Raw genomic sequence first — 21,836 nt, 5'->3', positions numbered from 1 at the left:
TACAAGAAGTAACAGGTTGTTACATCAAGTTTTTATCAGTTTTACATTTTAAACAAACTAAGTAGGCTAACGTAACGTTTCAAACGTCCTTTAATAACTTTACATGTTCAGAAACACTCAAAGCATAAATGCAGTGTATTTTCAAACAAAACGGACTTTTAATACGATTAAACCGGTAAAAATCAATGTTGTTTCTCATATTATGTAAACAACTTAAAAGAAGCGCATTTTTCACTTAAAATTAGCTAACGTTCCCTATTACCATGTACCGCAGTAAAACATGGTATTTTTCGAAGATATTAAAGCACATAAATACGGTAATCTGGCATATGTCAAAGTATTACCATGGTATCAACTGATTTAAACTTGACTTTGCAGCCTTTACTTAAAAAGGTGGCAAAATTGTCCAATGTAACGTAAAACATGGTAGGCTATTATTTAAAGAACTCCAATATTATAGCACATGAATACGGCAATCTGGTATATATCAAAGTACCATGGTATTTTCAACAGATTCAAACTTCACTTTGGCAGCTTTCACTTAAAAATGTGGCACAAGTTCCCTATTGCCATGTACCATAGTAAAACGGTATTTTTTTTAAGAACTCCGTTATGTAAATATCAACACCATACCCTGGTATATATCAAAATACTATTATTACACCATCACTGTACCAAGGCTATTTAAACTTGACAGAATAACCGCCAACAACATTAGAAAACTTACCGAGTGTTGTTTGCCCGTCGTTTCTTTTCGTTTTATTCCAGTTTCTGTCGTAATGTCAGTGAGGTAAGTCGTGTGAAGATGCGCAGTGAGTCGCGTGTGTTTTCGGCACCTCCTTCACTATAAACAAACTGTCCGCGAGCGCCTGGAGCTCTGAGCCACTCCTCCGCTCTCCAAATCCCGTTTCACTCCTGTCATATCCGTCCAGTGGCATAACGACGCACTCTGTGAGTGATACTTAGCAGGTGTGTTGTTTACCCGGCGGCAACAGGTCAGTACAACATCCAAAGAACCGTGAAGAGTCTCAGTTTGATGGGAACATTAGGTGTCCGAGTCCGACTAAGGGAGTTCGACCAAAAATGAATAATCTGTAATTAATTACTCACCATCATGTCGTTCCAAACCCGTAAGACTTTCGTTAAACTTCGGAACACAAACTAAGATACTTTTTATAAAATCCGAGAGCTTTCTGACCTGCATAGACAACAACGCAACTGACAAGTTCAAACGGCCGTTAAAACAGTCCATGTGACATCAGTGGTTCAACCGTAATTTGTTGATATTGTGGTTTTGTTCTTTGCCCCCCCCCCCCCAAAAAAAATTATTCTCCTCACTTCATAACATTACGGTCGACCCCACTGATGTCAAATGGACTATTTTTAGGATGTTCTTACTACCATTCTGGGTCGTTTGAGCATTTCGGTTGCGTCTATATTCAGGGTCAGAAAGCTTTTGGACTTCCTCAAACATATCTTAATTTGTGTTCTGAAGATAAACAAAAGTCTTGTGGGTGAGTGATAATGACAGAATTTTTATTTTTGTGTGAACTATCCCTTTGGGCGCTATACTGCTAGGCCTAATATTTTACTATACAGGGTCTTGGCAGAATTTCTGAGGTTTTATGAAAGCATTTTTAGGCTTTTTAGACCAAGTGGACAAAATGTAAGAAAATGGATTGTCGGGAATGCTATTTGGCCATTTTGTCAGCATTTGGTCTCTAATCCCTGCTGAAAAAAAACAGCTAAAACCAGCCTAGGCTGGTTGGCTGGTTTTAGCTGGTCATAGCTGTTCAGCAGGCTGGTTTTAGAGGGGTTTTGGCCACTTTAAGCTGAAACTAGCTTGAGCTTGGCCAGCCTGGGTGACCAGCTAAAACCAGCTACTTCCAGTTTAAACCAGCTAAGACCAGCCAACCAGCCTAGGCTGGTTTTAGCTGTGTTTTTTTTCAGCAGGGATGTCTAGGGAGAACACAATTGTAGCTTACTATTAGCAATAATTAGACTTTACAGTTAGAGGAAATAGTCTTCACTACTTTTTAATTCATTTTACAAAAAAAAAAAAAAAAAGACCTGGATATCTGTGCTTCCAGCCACTACGAGATAGAAATAACTTTTACTCTACATTCTTATCACACACAAAAACGTGATGTTTGGCCGCAGTATTTTTTGGATTGCTTTCCAGTGCAAATGTCTGAAGATATTTAATCAAAATACATTTACTTAAGATAAGACAATTTTTTTGAGAAACAGGTCAGAATGAAGTGAGCTTATGGTTAAAACAAGAGCAAATATCAGCCAATGGACTACGAAAAGTTTTCATACTGCACTAATACTGTAGAAATTTAAGAGATTTAAGGATGTTTAGATATGTGTATTGGTAAACAGGACAAAGATACTGGGAAACATACATTTTGCAGTATATTCAACGTTTAATGCCATAACTTTATATTTTTAAGACCTTCTGCTTTGATTAAATAGCTTTTTAAGGCATTGTTTTGTGAAAGGGGACAATAAGACTTTTCTTAAGACCCTGTATTTAGTATCTATAAGAGTTAACATTTAAAATCTGATTACAGAAATCTGTTCTTTTTTTTAAAAGAGATTTTGTATGTTGATTTTAAACATCTATAGTTTAAGCCATTTTCATTTTTATTTATTTTTTATTCTTGTTTATTTATTTATTTTTGTACATTTCATCCTACAAAGTCTAAACTGTTACACAAAATCATATTTTAAGTGAGCACAATAAAATAAAACTAGCTTGCATTTTTCTTAATAGTCACATAATATTTTCAAATATTAAGATATAAAGACATTTCAAGTCCTTTCAAACGATCAAAATATAATCACCAAAATATATATACATTTATCAAGAAAATTTGTTAACATGTAGCAAATCAACTGCATTTTTGAAGCCAAAATAAATTGTTCAAATGAATTTTAATACTAATACATGTATATTTAATATACAGAACCAGGTACAGTGAGAATGAAACAGTCAGTTAAAAACATGCTGCGATATGCTTATATGAGAGAATGAGGACAAAGAAGCTTCATTTTAATAGACATTTACAGTTTATATTACATTATAAATACGCACTGTATATACGTATTTACACCTTATGAAAAAAGGTAGGCTATGAATTAATGCAAAATTGCTAAAGACACAAAACAAATAGAGTTATTACAAAATGCTGCAGGAAGAAGGGTATTTGGTAGTGTGAACTTTGTTTTCTCGCCCGAAAACAAAGTAATCGTAGTCTTTCCCACTGTAAGCGTAATACACATGAGTGAGAGGAACCAGCTCAATCGTTTGACGCTGTAAGACAATTATTAAATGTCAGTGTGACAGAGAATATTATCTACAATATCAACTGATTCATCTGTGGTCATAAATTGCTAACACTTTAACCTATAAATGTGGAAACAGTTTTAAACATCATTCTCCATAAAACAGGCACAAGCAGTTAAAAAAAAAGTTTGAAGTTGCTCAAGGCAGTGCTTCCACATGGTGGTCAAATGTGGAATTGCATTCTTAGTTGCGTTGTTTATGTATTTTACCTACATTTCTGCTTTGTATTTGGTAGCACACACTGCTGGCACAGTTTCTGCTCACCTGCTGCAGGATGCGGCTCACAGCAGAATATTTTAGCAGGTGATTCTGAATCGCGCCTTTTGAGGCGTCGCAGATTTCCCGGTCAGGGAAGCCCTCTATCGGATAAACCTGCGAACAAGCACTGTGTCTTTAATATAGTCTGTGTGGTGTATATTAAGTTAATAAATATGATTATTATCAAGGGATCTATAGACATCAGGGGGACAGGATAGTGGCATATTTAATTTTTGACAGAAATGAACACAGGAACGCGACGAACAGAAGACGTTTTTTTTTTTGGCGTATTGATTACATTTGTATATAACCACAGTTTTACTGAAAATACCATGGTAAAACTATGGTTATTATAGCAAAACCGTGGTTGATTTGTGGTATATGGTTTTATTAAAGTAAATGTGTAGGCTAGGCGAACCGTGTTTTTTTTTTTTTTTTTAGCGTTATTTTGATTATCGTTCGTATAACTGCAGTTATACTGCAAATACCATGGTTAAAAAACAACTTTAAGTACACAAAAACTCAATATGTGATCTAGGGCATTTATGCAGTTCTTGCTAGTCTATCCCTCAGCCTTGTTTTCATCCACGTTAAATTCAATGATGTCTAACCTGACTAACAAGTACTACATTTATATTGAAACTTTTAATGTTCAAACAATACTCGTAATTTCGAAATCAACATTATTTAGCCTTCAAATTAGTTTATGTGACCTAATCATAGGATGAAAATGTGAGCACAAATGTGACCCTGGCTGGACCACAAAACCAGTCGTAATAGCACTTTGTAGCAATAGCCAAAAATACATGGGCTATGGGTCAAAATAATCGATTTTTTATGCCTAAAATCATTAGGATATTAAATAAAGAGTTCCATGAAGATATTTTGTAAATTTACAACTGTAAATATATCAAAACTTAATTTTTGATGCCGTTTGGACGACGTTTAATGTGATTTTCTCAATGTTTTTATTTTTTTGCGCCCTCATATTCTAGATTTTCAAATAGTTGTATCTCGGCCAAATATTGTCCTATCCTAACAAACCATACATTAATAGAATTGTCAATTTCACAAAATTTACCCTTATAACTGGTTATAACTTATAAGCTGGTCCAGAGTCACAAACCTTAAAAGTTGATTGCTGTTTTATCCCGACGTATTTGCGTTGCAATCCCATAACCGCCGCTAAAGGGCGCCATTACGAACATTGGTGTCAGCATGCTGGTTATATCTCTCGGCTTTTACCTTTTCCACAATGATTTACATTGAGGTAAGACAATTTGATTACAGAAAACCAGAAAAAAGGGCTTGTAATGCAATAAATCAAATTAAATACAGCTTTAGGAGTTACCACATAGGCTACACCAGTCAGAGAATCTCGTGTGAAAATCCATTCCTCATGTAAACTGAGGTAAATTATCTTTTTTTTTTTTTTTACGGCGGATGTCTGAAAGTTGTTATCATGCTGACAATTTGTGAATAATTTGTTCTATTAACACTAGGGAATGTTATTATAACTTTATATTTGACCATCTGGGTCTGAGAACATTAGGGTTAACTCTACATCTCGTAAACATGGAAAAGTAGCCGCTAATATCGAGAAAAATAACATGCTGTAAACGGTTCATAATTAAAACAAGACATTAAAATAATATGGTAAGACACACTAATTTGCTTAATTAGCCGCAAATCAAGCTATTTTGTACAGCAAAACAATAGCTGGACGCAGATTAGACCAGGCAAAATAAGGTGGATAGACCTATTTAAATATCAAAATTATAATGAATGTATCAGTTAATTAAATAAACCAATGTATACCAGGAGGTTTTCATCTACAAAGAATGCTTCCCCAGACACCTTCTCAAACTTCTTCATCGGGAATTCAGGCACTCGGTCGGGTATAAACTCAAACACCTGGTTCTTCCTGTGAAACAATATGGTGTTATACACAGATAACCACATAAATAAAACAAAGATGAACAGAGCAGATTATTGTGTAGACCAAAGCAGGAACTACAACAGGAACTGAGACCATGAGAGCTAATAACAGACTGATGCATCGACCACAGACAGTGTATAACATTTCACATGTACACTAGCTTACCATAACACAGACTTAGCATAATTAGCATAAAAAACAATTTTAACAGCACATTTACCATGTAACTGTAAGCTGTATGAAATGCACAAGGTTTCTGTAACCGTTACACGTGAGGCAGCCTTTGTAACCCTTTCCGTGACAAGAAACACACCTGAAAGCAGGAGGTGAGATATTTTATATTTTCACATGAGCTTATAAAACACATTACACCACACTGTCAGTCAGTTTAACCATTGAACTACCTTTTTCTCCCTCTTCCGTGACAGGTTGTACAGCGTCGATTGCGACTGTGACCAGAGCCGTGACAGAACATACAGCGAGTCTGAATTTGTTTTGAAGCAAGCAGTCAGTAGAATAAAACATTGGCAGATATTATTAAAAAATGAACATGTACGTACCAGTCCTCGTCCTTTGCAGTGGTGACACCTCACTTTGCCGTTACCATGACATCGGTGGCAAGGCTGCAATGACAATGCACTCATCAAAACATGAGCAAAAGTCTGACTTACATAGATAAATTAAGAGCTCTTGTATCCGATAGATTATTATTATTCTTCTTCCATTTCTTCCGCTCTTGGGTCTATGGCTGCTCATAGAACCGCTTGTGGAAAAATTATTAAATTTGGCACAATGATAGAGGACAGGCTCATCATTAACCATAGCAAGTTTGGAGTCTCTAACTCAAACTCTTTAGCGCCACCACTTGTCCAAAGTTTCACTCATGTTTCTGCTAATAACGTTTGAACCATAAGGGCTAGAAGGAAATTTATTTTTCGAGTCGAATAAACACCAAAAATAAAAATCATAGTTCTTTCCTCTATTTTTAATGGTAATACAATCTACTTTTTCGAACTCGTCCTGGATGGTTTGTCTGATTTTCACCAAAATTGGCTCATACCAAGCTGGTAAAAAGTTATGGAGTTCAAGTAGATTAGTCAAACCATTCTCGAAAAACGCGTGAACGAATTCTACAAAGAGCACGCAAAAATGGATGTGAGGCTATATCTCCGCAACAGTTTTTGCATATTGAGACCAAACTTGGAGTGTGTTATAACAAGCATGACCTGAGGATACCTGCAATTTCAGAGCAGCGCCACCTAGTGGTCTGAAAAATCGCTATTTTTGCTTATAACTTCTGAATGCCTTAGGCAAAAAAAATCACAAAACAGGTATCTTTAGATTCAGTGGAGAATGTCGAGTCCAAACATAATTTTCCCATGTCAGCCTGTGTCGGCTATTTTGAATTTTGTCATAAAATGCTAGATTTTATGAATGCATTCCCGTATCGTTACAACTCGCTATGTACTTTCGGCATCATGGGGCAGCTGAAAATGCTAATAATTTTTTAATGTCTCAATATATTCTTTGGGTCATGCCGAGAACATAGATACCAATTTTGTTTTGGTTCAACCGAACTTCCTATCCACTATTTTGATTATATTTGAAAACCTACTTTTTTAAATGGTTATCGTTTAACACATCAACAAATTTGCTGGAATCATGCCAAACTGTGTCTGAGGCTGTATCTCTGCAAAGCTTTGACATATTGACACCAAACTTTGTGTGTGCCATTGTCACCTCTCACTGACCACGCCACATCAATTTGGTAACAGCGCCACCTATTGGTCAAAAGTAGTAAACCACTCATTAACCATTATGGCAGCCCATAGAACCGCTTGTAGGAAAGTTATGAAAATTGGCACACTGATATAGGACAGTCTTAGATTTATCCAAAGTTTTAACGTGTGAACGAATTCTATGAAGAACACGCAAAAATGGAGGTGAGGCTATATCTCCGCAACGATTTGGCGTATTGGGACCAAACTTGGTATGTGTTATAAAAACCATTACCTGAGGCTACCTATGCAGTTTTGGAGCAGCACCACCTAGTGGTCATGAGATATGAAAATTTTATTTTAACTTATAACTTCTGAATGCTTTGGCCAAAAAAATCACAAAACTGGTCTCTTTAGATTTCCCATGTCAGCCACTTTGGGTGTCAACTATATGGAATTTTGTCATAAAATGCTATATTTTATGAACGTATTGCCGTATCATTACAAAACTCGCTATGTGTCTTCAGCATCATGCCCTGATGGTACTCAAAAAGTTTCAGAGCAATGCCACCTTGCGAACAAAAGTTTGAAAAAATGACAATAACTTTTGAATGTCTCAATATATTCTTTGGGTCATGCCGAAAACATAGATACCAATTTTACCATAGTCACTATTTTAATTAATGTTGAAAACATACTTTTTCATACTCCTTCTTGACTATTGGTCCGATTTACACAAAATTTTCAGATTATCTTCAGGCCATGCTGGCAGAAAGTTATGGATTTCGTGCCAATATACAAAATGGTTAAAGTTTAACACATCAACGAATTTGCTGGAATCATGCCAAACTGCATCTGAGGCTGTATCTCTCCAAAGATTTGACATATTGACACCAAAAATTGTGTGTGCCATTGTCACCTCTCACTGACCACACCACATCAATTTGGTAACAGCGCCACCTATTGGTCAAAAGTAGTAAACCACTCATTAACCATTAATAATGAAATTTCCAAAAATGCTAATAACTTTTGTTTGCATTAGCCTTTTGTAATGAAGCTGGTCTCAAAATATTCCCTTAGTCATGCCGAGAATAGAGATACAAGTTGTGCCATCGAACTTCCTGTCTGCCGTTTTGATTTATGTTGAAAACATACTTTTGCGTAGTCATCCTAGACTGTTCATCCGATTTTAGCCCAAATCAAGTCAGATCATCTTCAGTCTGTGCTGACACAAATTGATGGATTTCATGTTGATAGACGAAACCATATTTGTACAGTGCCTCGACAAATGTAAGCTGTAATGACTCTTGAGGCTGTATCTCTGCAAGGCTTTGACATATTGAGACCAAACTTTATTTGTGCCATTGTCACCTCACACTGACCACACCACATCTTAACAAATCTTAATCAAATCTTTTAATCATATTAATAGTGACTGTATTTGATTTTTCTGCCATTTTGCATAAAATTACTTATTTGCTGGCATGACCTATCTTGCCTTCTTAGTGCTTGGCCCCTTAACTGCTGCTTGTAGCAATATTTGTAGAGTTACTTTCGGTGGTAAGTTATAACATTTATATGAATATATGTTGTTTAAAGGCATACCTTTATGAATGACGAGTGCGGGACTCTGACTTTCTGAACGGCGTCAGTGAATTTGGGTGGGTAAGACACTTGGATGTGCCATGGTGGGGGGCTCATTCCATTTTGGGGCCCATCCACACACTGACCTGAGAGAAATATATTAATATGCTGTTTTGGCTTTTTTAAATTATTATTCATATGATTGTATCTGTGTCATCAGGCACCTGTGTGTGGCTCTGATTCCCAGGCGCTTGATCTGGACTCTGTGAAAGTTTCCAAGCGGTACTGAAAAGATGCAGGACTAACGGTCATGTAGTTATTAAAATATGTGATAATAATGTCGAGAACAAATAATAACAAGATTTACACGGTAAACTGTAAAAGGCTTCAGCTCTTTGAAGATCAGATTTTTGGCTGGTTTGCTGCTGTATGTCCATTTTTTACCCACAAACTGGAGTAGAGCGTCTCTCGCGACATCTTCTGAGACGGTGGGCACCCTGTTGGTAAGTATGCAAATTAATAAATCTATATGCATCATGCACTATACCAAATTATTCACTTTTTTCCTTATTAAATGTTGTATGAATATGATTTTTGTATTCGTAATGACATTGTGCAGTGGAAAACAATATTGTACCTACATGACGTTTGGAACTGAGGCATTTTTGTCGTTTTCAGGTTTAGGGACAAAGTCTGGTGGAGGAGGACAGATTTGATCTGTACAGTCTGCCAACAAGAACACAAAAAGTTAAAGAAGTTAAAGACATAAGTGTGATTTTAGGGTCATAGACTGTTTACTGTCTTTAATTGATTTTACAAGTTAAAGACTTACTGTTATTACATTTTTGATCAATACTGATATTTTGAATCATCCAGTAACTATTAATTATATTAATTATTTTATTTTTTCTAATAATTATTTTACTAATTCTTAATTAATTATTAATTATGTTAGTATTATTATTATTATTATTATTTGTTATTGTCTTAACAATAATGACAATAACAAATAATTGTTATATAACAATAACAACAATTGTTGTAACAACAATAACAAATACTACTAATAATTATTATTTTTGTCCATTAGAGTACATACTAATGTATTATTAAAATAATAATAATAATTGTTGTTTTTATATAACAATTGTAAAAACAATAAACAACTAATCATAATAATATTTGTCATTATTAAAAGCAATAACTGTTATAATAAATTATTACTATTTGTTATTATTTATTTAATTTTTAATAATAATTATTTTTATTATATTATTATGCGTATAATACTTTGTGAATATAATAGTATATTATTATAATAATAGTATCATAATAAATATTAATAATAATATTTACAATAATAAAATGTACTACTAATAATAATTTTATTATTATTGTATTTTATTATTATTATTGTCTCTTAGAGTACATAATAGTGTAATATTAATATAACAGTGTCTTAATAATAGTGTATTATTATTATAATAGTGTCATAATAATATTACAAATAATAACATGTATTAATAATAGCAATCATTTTTATTAACTGTAATTGTTATTATTGTTATTTTTATTGTGCTTTCGAGTACATAATAGTGTATTATTAAAACAATGATAATAATAATTGTTATTATATAACAATTGTTGTAACAACAATGACAAATAATAATCACATTTATTAAGCAATACTTGTTATAATAAATTATTATTACTATTATTATTTGTAATTATTTATTTAAATTAGTTTTAATTATTTTATTATATTATGTATATAATAGTGTATTATTTTAATAATAGTGCCATAATAATAATAATAATAATTTTTATTATTATTATTTTATTATTATTGTGTCCTACCTAGAGTACATAATAGTGTATTATGAATATAACAGTGTCTTAATAATAATACTAAATAAAAGTAATAATAATAATTGTTATATATCAGTAACAATAATAACAATTATTATTATTATTATTATTATTATTATTATTATTATTATTATTATTATTATTATTATTATACCTTAGAGTACAAAAGTGTATTATTAAAATAACAGTGTCTTAATAATAATAATTGTTATACATAACAATGACAATAATTGTTGTAACAACAAATTAATACTACTACTAATAATAATAATAACATTGTATTATTATTGCTATTGTTATTATTGTTATAAGCAATGATTGTTATAATAAATTATTATTATTATGCTTTAGAGTACAAAAAAGTGTGTTAATGATGATAATAATTGTTCTATATATGTATATATAATTGTTGTAACAACAACAACAACAACAATAATAATAATAATAATAAGTATTATTATTATTATTATTATTATGCCCTACATAATAGTAGTGTATTATTAGTTTATTATTAAAATAACAGTGTCATACTAATAATAATTATATATGTATAACAATAATTGTTGTAACAACAACAACAATAATAATATTTATTATTATTATTATTATTAATTTATTTATTTTTAATCATAATTATTATTTTATATTATTATTTTGTCTGCAGATACATAACAGTGTATTATTAAAATAATAGTGCTGTAATAATAATAATAATAATAAAATATTGTTTTTATAGTGACTTCAAATAGATAATATTGTAATAATAATAATACATTATTTCTAATATTATATTATTGTTGTATTGCCTTAGTGTACATAATAGTGGTTTATTATAAACAATAGTACACTTGCTATCAGTCTATCTTTAATCTATACAAGTGGTTCACATAAAAGCTTTTCACCTCCACCCTTGTGTTCCTCATAGCCTGTTACACAATCCAGCCAGCCTGGAGGCGGAGCAGACGGACCCTCCTCAGGAAGGTTGGGGTCAAAGGTGTCTACAGAGACATAAGAAAGAGAGAGATTATGACATTTCTGATTTATCCAAGAACAACACGTTCCAGAATCAACATCCCTTTTTAGTCCTGAAACAACATTGATATCAAACAGTCGCTTTTTTCCCCCAAGTAGTCTCTTGATTAATCATCTTTGTTGATCCTGGAACATCATCAGGAATCCTGGACTATTTGTCAACCATTTATCGACTACGGCCATTTTTGTGTTTCTGCATGCTTAGCGAATGGGTGCCGTCAGAATGAGAGTCCAAACAGCTGATGAACACATCACAATAATCCACAAGTGCATCAATTAACATCTTGTGAAGTGAAAAGCTGCATGTTTACAAGAAACAAATCCACCATTGTGATGTTTTTAAACAGCTGTTTGGATTTTGACGACATCCATTCAGAATCCATTGGTGAGCAAGTGATGCAGTGCTTAATGTCTCTAAACTTGTTCCCATGAACAAACAAACTCACCAGATTTTAACTTTTGGGTGAACTATTCCTTTAAGACAAGTCGCACTGCTAAGCAACAGAATACAAACACATTTCTTTGCAATCAGTAGTTGGCAGCTGTTCATTAAGTCATTAAGTTTCTTTCCCTCCGCAGTACATCAGTGAGTTGTATATACTTCACACAAACATCTTGTTACGTCGGTGAACAATGCCGCTAACAAGTGGATATAAATATCAGCTGGTGTGGGTTTCCTTCAGCAGAGATTGTGCTTCAGATTTAGCATGAAGAATGGGCAAAATCAGGCTTGTATGCCAGAGAAACAATGCCCTCAAAATATACAGCAGCAGAGAATGATGGGAGGAGCAGGTCGTCTCTGATACAATTCAAACGCTAATTTTGCAATGCACATTCATCACAAGTTTATAGCTATGAAAAAATGAGATTGTCCTTTGTGGTGACCATGGTTCAGTTCATTTATAGCCTACAAATATATAATTATATTTGATTTTCGGCAAAAATTCAAACGGCAATGGAAAATTCCTATTGGGTTTTTGTCGAGGGAACCAGGATGTTACAAACTTACAAATATATATTTGTAATGTATAATCAATGGCTCTGTTCCAATTGGCAAACTTGTTGTGTACTTGCAGACTTGCGAAAGGGAAAACACCCTGAGAACAAGTCTTTCTAACACAGTCTGGTGGCTAATAATAGCACTGCAAGAATGAAACCCACTGATAAGAGAAATAATACTACAAGTAAACAATCGCTTCAGTCTAGATGAATTCAATCGGCCGTTGTGTCTTTAAGAAGCTGGTAAGTGATTTATCGTGCTCCTACTGACAGACATGCGCTGCTGATTTGTAAAGCACAGATCTTTTTAGCAAACAGGATACGTTCGTTTTTTAGATAACATTTGGAGTTAACAGTTTCAGATAGTGAAATTTTCCTTTGAAAGCATTTAAAAAGCTATTTAAAAGGCTTTAATTTTGACTTATGAACCAGATTTAAAACAAAGTTTTGCACTTAAAGAGACAGTTCACCCAAAAATGAAATTAGCCTCATGATTTACTCACCCTCAAGCCATCCTACTCTTTTAAAAATAAAGGTGCTTTAAAAGGTTCTTCGCAGCGATGCCACAGAAGAACCATTTTTGGTTCCACAAAGAACCATTCAGTCAAAGGTTCTTTAAAGAACCACCTTCTTATAATATGAAGAACCAATTCTTTCACCACAAAGAACCTTTTGAAAAAGAGAAAGGTTCTTCAAGAGTTAGAGGTTCTTTATGGAACCATTTAAACACAAAAAGGTTCTTCTATGGCATCGTGAAGTAGGGCTGAACGATATGGACAAAATTTCATATCTCGATTTTCATGCCAGATATCTCGATATCGATACGATACGATATGACTACGGGTTCGGTGAAAACCAAGCATTTCTCAGAAAAAAAAATACATTAAAATACAAAAAAATTTGGAAAGTGTAGTTTTATTTTTTAAGAACTCACTGCCAGTCATCAACATTAACATAAATTACCAAAAAACCCGCATTTGGACGTCGACTCGTACGGCATAACGCTACTGAACGCGTCAGCAATCAAACTTTGCTTTGGCTTATTTTGGGATGACTGAGAAGTCCCCAGTGTTTCTCTCATTGTCGTGCACTCTTCATGCAGCACCCGATGGTGTTGTTTCAGGTGGTGAAACATGTTTGTTGTGCTACCTTGCTTACGCCTGTTTCACACATACTCCGTATACAGTGTGTATGCAGTCCGTGTGCGTTACGTATGCGGTGCAGAAGCAGCACGGACTGGTTTTGCTTTCACACAGGACGCGTTTGCAGTCCGTTCCTGATCCGCGGCTGTTTACCACAAACACACCATTTATCCGTTATTTTGATTTCAAATACAAACGTGCTTTTTCAGCATTGGGATACTCTTTTATTGCAGTACAGTAATACAATCGTTCATAGACATATTCACGTTTAAACTCAATAAGTTAAACGTATTATTCAATGCACTTGACTTCTAGATTTATATATTAAGTTGCTAAAGCAAGTTGCAACACATTTAGACAGCATAGGTATAGCTTCCTTTTCTTATTAAAATTGGGCTATCACAAATATTTTAAATTAAAACTTATCACAGACAGAAACAGTCGGCTTTCGTGCCTTTCGCATTAAATCGTTATTAAAAACCAGAGGTGTAAAATACTTGAGTAATTTTACTTGATTACTGTACTTAAGTATTATTTTGGGGGATTTGTACTTTACTCAAGTACAAATCAAACTGACTACTTGTACTTTTACTTGATTACATTTCTGAAGAAAAAACAGTACTTTTTACTCCTTACAATTTTATTTCATGTTGAAAAGTACATTACATTTTTATTGTATCTTATGCACATTAAATATGGTAAACGGAAGCTCAAACGTGCATGCCTGACGTGACAATCAATGATCAGTGTTTTCATGCATCAAGCACACACATTGCTACTTTAGTTATGACTTCTATCAGATAAATGGCTGGCTTTAAAACCTCACCATCATATCTGAGGAAACATATTGACGTAGCAAAATTGCATTTCCCCCCAAAAACGTTTATTCATTATTTGTTCATTATTTTTATAGAGCCATTAGCTGTGTAACATATTAGCTGAATGCACAACATTGAGTGCAAATGAAATCAGTGATAAGAATTTAAATACAATTAATATTTTTGTGGGATTTTTTTTTATTTTTTTATAAATGTTACAAATCTCCAAAAAAAGTATTTAAATAAACATCATATGTTAAATTACAAATATTGTAATTCATGTTTAGTCATGTTCTAACCAGATAGTGGATAGGCAGGGTTTCTGTAGATATGAACAAGTGAAATTTAAGACTTTTTTAGACCTTTTTAATACCACCTTATATGAAATTTAAGACCTAAACCTGTAATGGAAATAGATATTATATTACATGCATATGTGATATTTAATGTGTTTAATGTAAAAAGTAAACAAAATTTCATGGCTGTCATAAATTAAATTTATTACTACGATATACAGTGAACTTTCCATATCAGCAGATACTATTCCACACAAAATATCCCCATAAAAGTACCACTAGAAATATCTGATTTAAAAAAAAAAAATTCTGAAGCGATTTTTTTTTTTTTTACTTTTGAAATGTATGCGTAGCCTACCTTTGAAATTTATTTTATGAATTTATCAATAAATTCTAAATGGCTGTTAGCAGTGAGATTACACAATTTACACTGCAAAATTAAAAGTGAGATTAATGTTTTAAATACATTTATTGATTTATAAATATATATATTATAAATGTTATATAAATACTGCGATTCTGTCTGAAGACGCAGAAACTTCCACAGAGGGAGAAAAAAATCTACAGTTGTTAGCAACTGGCCTTAGCCAAGCCCTATATTCAGTTTTTCCAAGCCCAGTTTCGCTAAACTTGCACTTCCTCATAGCTAAAAAGTTAAATCCATTTGACTTCTGCGGTACAATCCGAGAGAGACTCGCGCCAATAACAGAAAGCTGATTGGCTATTGCATGCTGGTCTCATTTGTAGTTTAAATTCAGCAAATTATATTTGGAATAGTGAAATAAAGAACTACAACACCACGGAAACAACAGAAAGAGAATTTAAATGAGCATTAGAGGTAGCGTTACATGGACATCGGAAAAATAAGACCTGTGTAAAATTATTTAAGACCTAGAACAGAGAATTTAAGACTTTTTAAGGCCTAAAATTTTGATTTTTAAATTTTAGACTTTTTAAGACTTTTTAAGACCCCGCGGAAACCCTGATAGGTTGCATTTACAATATGTCCTTATATGACACATTGAGTAGGAATTTTTTTTTTTTTTTTAAATCTTAATAACTACATTATTTGCTCATTAATTAATCTAATTAGCTGCAAATAATTATTTATCAGTATTTGCTGAGAAAAACACATTTTTGTATTCTGTCTGAAATATTTTTCTAGCCTCACATCTTGCTCTTCAAAGGGATAGTTTACCTAAAAATAAAATTTCTCTCACTATTTACTGAACCTCTGTCATCCCAGATGTTTATGACTTTCTTTCTTTTGAGGAACACAGGCAAATATTTTTAGTGAATATAATGCAAGGAGACAGGACCACTTCAGAAACCACACAAAGTGAACACGGTGGTCAAGATTAAAATATTAGTATTTGTATTCTTCTTTGTTTCACTTAAGAAGACCCTGATTCATTAACAGGGGTTGCATAAATTACTGTCATTTTCACTTTGTGTATAGTTTTTGAAGTGTCGTTTTTGGATGTCCCATACACTTGTGTTAAAAGATGACCTTTCTAAAACACTTAGTTTGTGTTCGTCTGATAAATTAAAGTCATATGGGATGGCATGAGGGTGGAAAGGATGGAGTTTCCTTTTAGTTCCTTTTCTTGTATTTTTGCTTCATTTTAATTGTTGTTGTTCCACTAGATATATACGTGTTTGACCTGTGCCATTGAATTTTGTTTCATTCTCTCCCTTTAACCATACTTCTGTATGTCTGTCAGAAAAAAAAAAAAGTACTTTTACTTTTTCAATACTTGAGTATAATTTAAAAGTTGTACTTTTTTACTTGTACTCAAGTATGTTTTTGGCCAGATACTTGTACTTTTAATTGAGTAAAATTTTCACTGAGTATCTGTACTTTCACTTGAGTAAAATTTTTGAGTACTTTTTACACCTCTGTTAAAAACAATCTCTTAAAGAACTTTTCTACCTGGACAAATGCATTATGTTGCCTTGTTTATTTAAAAGTGCACTTTTCCTAGTTTTAAACCTAGCAAAAAAGCCACGTGTTGACTGTAAAACACAGTAGACTTCATTTATATGCATTTATGGTATAATCACCACATTTCCGTGTCAATCCATGTTCATTTTTACAGCTAACAATGCGCTGTCACTTTAATCCACTGCTGCAAACGCACCGCTTCTGGGACGTACTGCCGGACAGCAAACGCGTGCAGTGTGAACGCTCTAATCCGTTAACATGGGTGCGGAAAAAAATACGCAACGCATATGCACTGCAGACGGAGTATGTGTGAAACAGTCGCAATTTTTGTTAAGCACGACCTGCACAACACGTCATATTTATGATTTATGTTTTGGCACCAAGTCAGATTCTGCACTACCACCGGCCGCATTATCTCCCGCACTCGTTTTCTTTCTTTTTAATTTCTCCGCTGTCTCTGTAGTGTGTGCGCGCTGTCTTTAGCGGTGCATTCAAGGGCACTCGTAAAACTGATGTTCGTTGTGTGACTGCCAGAGTTGTATGCAGGGCGGGGCGAGCGCGGAGAGGGGAAATCTATATCGTCTATATCGTTGCTTTTTTCGATAGTAATATCTTGAAAGTTCATATCTAGATACAGGCCCGGTTCTACGGGGGTGCTTGAGGGTGCTAAGCACCCTCAAACGAAATCAATAGCACCCTCAGTTAAAGCTGTAATAATGTCATTTTATTGCAGATTTAGATAACAATCCAGTGAGTAATCATTAAAAAAAAACATTTATTTTTCTGCTGTAAGCATTAAAACAATGCCCTACCATATTGTAACGCATCAAAGCAGTCAATTAGAGCGTTGCATTTCAGCCTCGGCCGACTAGCCCGACTTTTTTACACCTCTAGTTGCTGGGCTTCAGGCCAATTTTCACGTCAAAGTTCAGAGGCGGACGGGCACCGGTTTTATCTGTTTTAGGTTTCTCCTTATTTTAATATTTTAGACATCCATAAATTATGGTGAAGAAAAAAATGCCGCGCTGGTGGAAACAACAGGAGACTTCACTTTCGGTTTCACTTTCGAGACCGGGCACGGACTGCAGCGCAGCTGGAACAGATCCGCGCTCAAGCACACAATATGCTGAAAATTGCCACAAAGGTAAATAAATAACACTGAATGTGCCGGGCCGGAAAGAGTAAAGCTTATTTAAATTATATATTAATAAACTAGTGTATTCTGAGTCAGTGTAACAAAAATCCTTTTTGGACGCGCCTTTAAAGAGAAATTTATCTTTTCGGATTACATAATGAGAGAGTTTTTGTTTTCTATTTGTTTTATTTCGTTAAGTAATAATTTAAAACTATTTTATACGGTTTTTTTTAAGTGCACACAAATAAAAGTACACCCTTTACAGTACCGAATGATGTATTAACCTACTCTTACCTTTGTGAGCAAAAATGACAGATCATTTTAAATTGCTTCCACTGAAAAAAATGCACTGGCGCCCATGTCCTGCGTCTTCAGCTTCCACTCTCTGCACAAACTATTGGATATGCGCCTAATACCGCACATTTATCTCTAGGTTTAACGTTTAAACTAACATTGTTTTATACTTGAACTATTTCATATCTATAGATTTTATGCAAATCGTGATGATTTGAGTAGGCAAACTGATCAAATTAACAGACTGATCAGTCTACCGCTGGGCGCTGTTCCTTAAAAATAATAATAATAAAATAAAATAAAAACTTATATTTTACGAACAAAAATGCTCCAAACGTTTTTTTTTCTAAATTAAGTTAATAAAAAAACGAAAGTATAATCAATTTGCCATTACATACAAAAATGAAGTATTTTGATTTTAAAATAGCAACGCGCGCCATCAGTGTCGCGCCCTAATGTCGACTATGATGGTATAATGTTAGAGCACCCTCATTAATTTAGGAAGCACCCTCAGTGATTTAGTTCTGGAACCGGGCCTGTCTAGATATAGATACGATAACGATATATCGTTCAGCCCTATCGTGAAGCACCTTTATTTTTAAGAGTTTAGGTGTTTATGACTTTCTTCTTTCAGACGAATACTATTGGAGTCATATTAGAAAATATCCTGGCTCTTCCGAGCTTTATAATGGCAGTGAACGGGTGTTGAGATTTTGAATTCTAAAAAAGTGCGTCCATCCATCATAAAAAGTGCTCCACATGACTCTGGAGGTTAATAAAGACTTTCTAAAGTGAGTCAATGCATTTGTATAAGAAAAATATCCGTATTTGAAACTTTCTAAACCGTAATCTCTAACTCACAAGAGAGATTTGTACAAATTAGAAGTACATTACAAGGATTTGAAAAGACAAGTGTTGGAGGATTATGTATAAAAGCTGAAGGGAGACTGGTTTTCATTTGCTGTAAACAAAACTTGGTTCTTGCGAGACTATATTCCTTCTTGTGAATGTGCCTGACAGTTATCGAAAGCTAGAGATTACGGTTTATAAAGTGTTAAATATAGATATTTTTCTTACACACACACATTGATTCTTACACACACACATTGATTCTCTTCAGAAGACCTTTATTAACCCCATGGAGCTGTGTGGAGCTCTTTTTATGATGGATGTATGCACTTTTTTGGACTTCAAAATCTCAACACCCATTTACTACCATTATAAAGCTTGGAAGAGCCACGACATTTTGTAATATAACTCTGATTGCGTTTATCTGAAAGATGAAAGTCATATACACCTAGAATGGCTTGAGGGTGAGTAAATCATGCAATAATTTCAACCAAAAATGAAAAATCTGTCATTTTTGGGATTGGGAACTAGGAAATTTTACTACTAAATTTGTTCACAGAGTTCTCCATTTCTGCATTTCAACACCTGAAATTGCAATTCTTCACTGTTTTTTTGTATGGCCAAACAAATGTATTTATTTTCTGAGTAGAGTATATGCAAATTTTTTTGTTTTTAGGTTGTTGATTTGATAGCATGTTTTAAATGTAATGACTATAAGTTTTATTAAACAAATAACTGAAAAATTTAAGGCAATCAGTTTCCACACATTTTTGCTAGTAATGTGAACAAAGAAGACTTGTTAAGTGAACTGTTTTGTTTGAGTTCTGTGCACTAAGCTTAACGTAAATCTCTAAGTTGGCTAAACTTGTCAAATTGAGTTACCAATACTCAAGTTTTCTGGTAACCTATACATATATCAACTCAAAAATGATATTAATGACAATAATTTGCTTGAGAAATGTGAGGCAATCAGTTTCCACAGGTTTTCTAAGTAAATACAACTTATTACTTATTACAGTGTACAACAGTGTTTATTAAGTGTTAAATATAGATATTTTTAAACACATCGATTCACTTCAGAAGACCTTTATTAACCCCCTGGAGCCATCTGGAGCCCTTTTTTATCATGGATGGATGCACTTTTTTTGGACTTCAAAATTTCAACACCCATTTACTACCGTTATAAAGCTTGGAAGAGCCAGGACATTTTTTTATATATAACTTCCAGCGCACTTCCACGGTACATTCAGCATCTGGCTCAAATTCGCGATCTCAGCCATTTTTTTTAAAACTATTGTTTTCAATGACTTCAATGTCAATATTTTGATCTCTGGCAGCTTATTCACTGCATCCACCATCAAATAACAATGACATTTATTTTTTATATAAATGTACAGTAATTGCTCTGAAGTACACCCATTCAAACCAGTTAATGTTTTGCAGATGATATTCTGTTGTTTTATGTCTGCGATAGTTATGAGTGAAACATCACGTCATTATTGTCTATTAAACAGCACCACCTCGAGGAAATTGCACGTATTTAGTCATTAGATATTTAAATATTTGTGCGCATGAAAAATATACTTACACTGTTATACACCTGTTACAAAAAAATAGTGTTATTCGACATTGAAAGTTAATATATTTTAAATGTACTAAATTGAATAGCATGCAATTATATGTACACAAAAGTATTCATTCACACTTTTTTGTTTTACTTTTCCATAATAAATACCAGTGTTAGGGAAAGTTACTTTTAAATGTAATGCAACACAATATTGCGATACTCTGTAACTTTTTTACTTTTTTACATGTTTTCCCATTTGACTGCATATTGACAGTTCCCTCTGAAATTATGCTTAGCTCTCAAAACACCATTATTTTCAACATTTTAGCTAATTATTTATAACTAGGGGAAACATATTGAATCATGTTAAAAATCTTTTTCTTCTCACTTAAAACTGGACATGAATAGACTGAATGATAGAATGTTAAAATGACTAGGATCTTTCATTCGTTTACTCTAGGACAAAAAAAGCAAACAATAGTGACATTCACAATGTGAACTCATTTGTGCAAAGGTCATATTTCCTTCCTTTCATTGAAGTACATGAGATACATACTAGATAATATGGATCATCATGTTTTGTACAACTATAAGCAGAGAAACTGAAATTCTTTAACAGAACAGAACAGAATAATTTTGTTGCAAAACCTATTTGACAGACGAAAACTAGTCTCTAAAAACGTGTTATTATTACTTGACAAAATAGAATCACTTAAAATGTCTTAGGATATATGAAGTGTTAATGTTATATTGACAATGCATTTTTATATAAAAACATTTTTTACTACATGCTACAGATGCAAATCATTTCGTTTCTTGCAAGCCATTTAGAAGACAATAAACATATTATAGTTTATCTTAAAGTAAAACGTAAAAAAACTAAAATAAAACCGCTGTAATATGCACATATTTCAGCATTTACCCACCTATATCTTCGTCTTTGTCATCCATAACGCACAAAATGCTTCTGAGGTCTGTTTCAGATGATCCTGGCTCCAGCTGCGCTTCCCATTTATGTTTACTGAGAGCTTTTCCTCAG

General features: G+C 33.5%; 1 protein-coding gene across 1 annotated transcript; it reads right to left on the bottom strand.

Annotated features, from left to right (window-relative positions):
- Positions 1–2,945: 2,945 nt before the first annotated feature.
- Positions 2,946–21,825, bottom strand: LOC141339219 (protein SSUH2 homolog). The gene is made up of 12 exons (XM_073844847.1): positions 21,724–21,825; positions 11,623–11,718; positions 9,493–9,577; positions 9,219–9,348; positions 9,076–9,136; positions 8,873–8,997; positions 6,110–6,172; positions 5,954–6,033; positions 5,770–5,862; positions 5,429–5,534; positions 3,617–3,724; positions 2,946–3,319 (listed from the first exon to the last, which is right to left on the bottom strand). The coding sequence occupies exons 1-12, from the start codon at positions 21,746–21,748 to the stop codon at positions 3,185–3,187; spliced, it is 1,107 nt and encodes a 368-aa protein (XP_073700948.1). The 5' UTR covers positions 21,749–21,825; the 3' UTR covers positions 2,946–3,184.
- Between the last annotated feature and the right edge of the window lie 11 nt (positions 21,826–21,836).

The sequence above is a fragment of the Garra rufa genome, chromosome 7 (assembly GCF_049309525.1).
Source record: "Garra rufa chromosome 7, GarRuf1.0, whole genome shotgun sequence".
NCBI lineage: Eukaryota > Metazoa > Chordata > Actinopteri > Cypriniformes > Cyprinidae > Garra > Garra rufa.
This window is presented reverse-complemented; position numbering and strand designations above follow the sequence as displayed.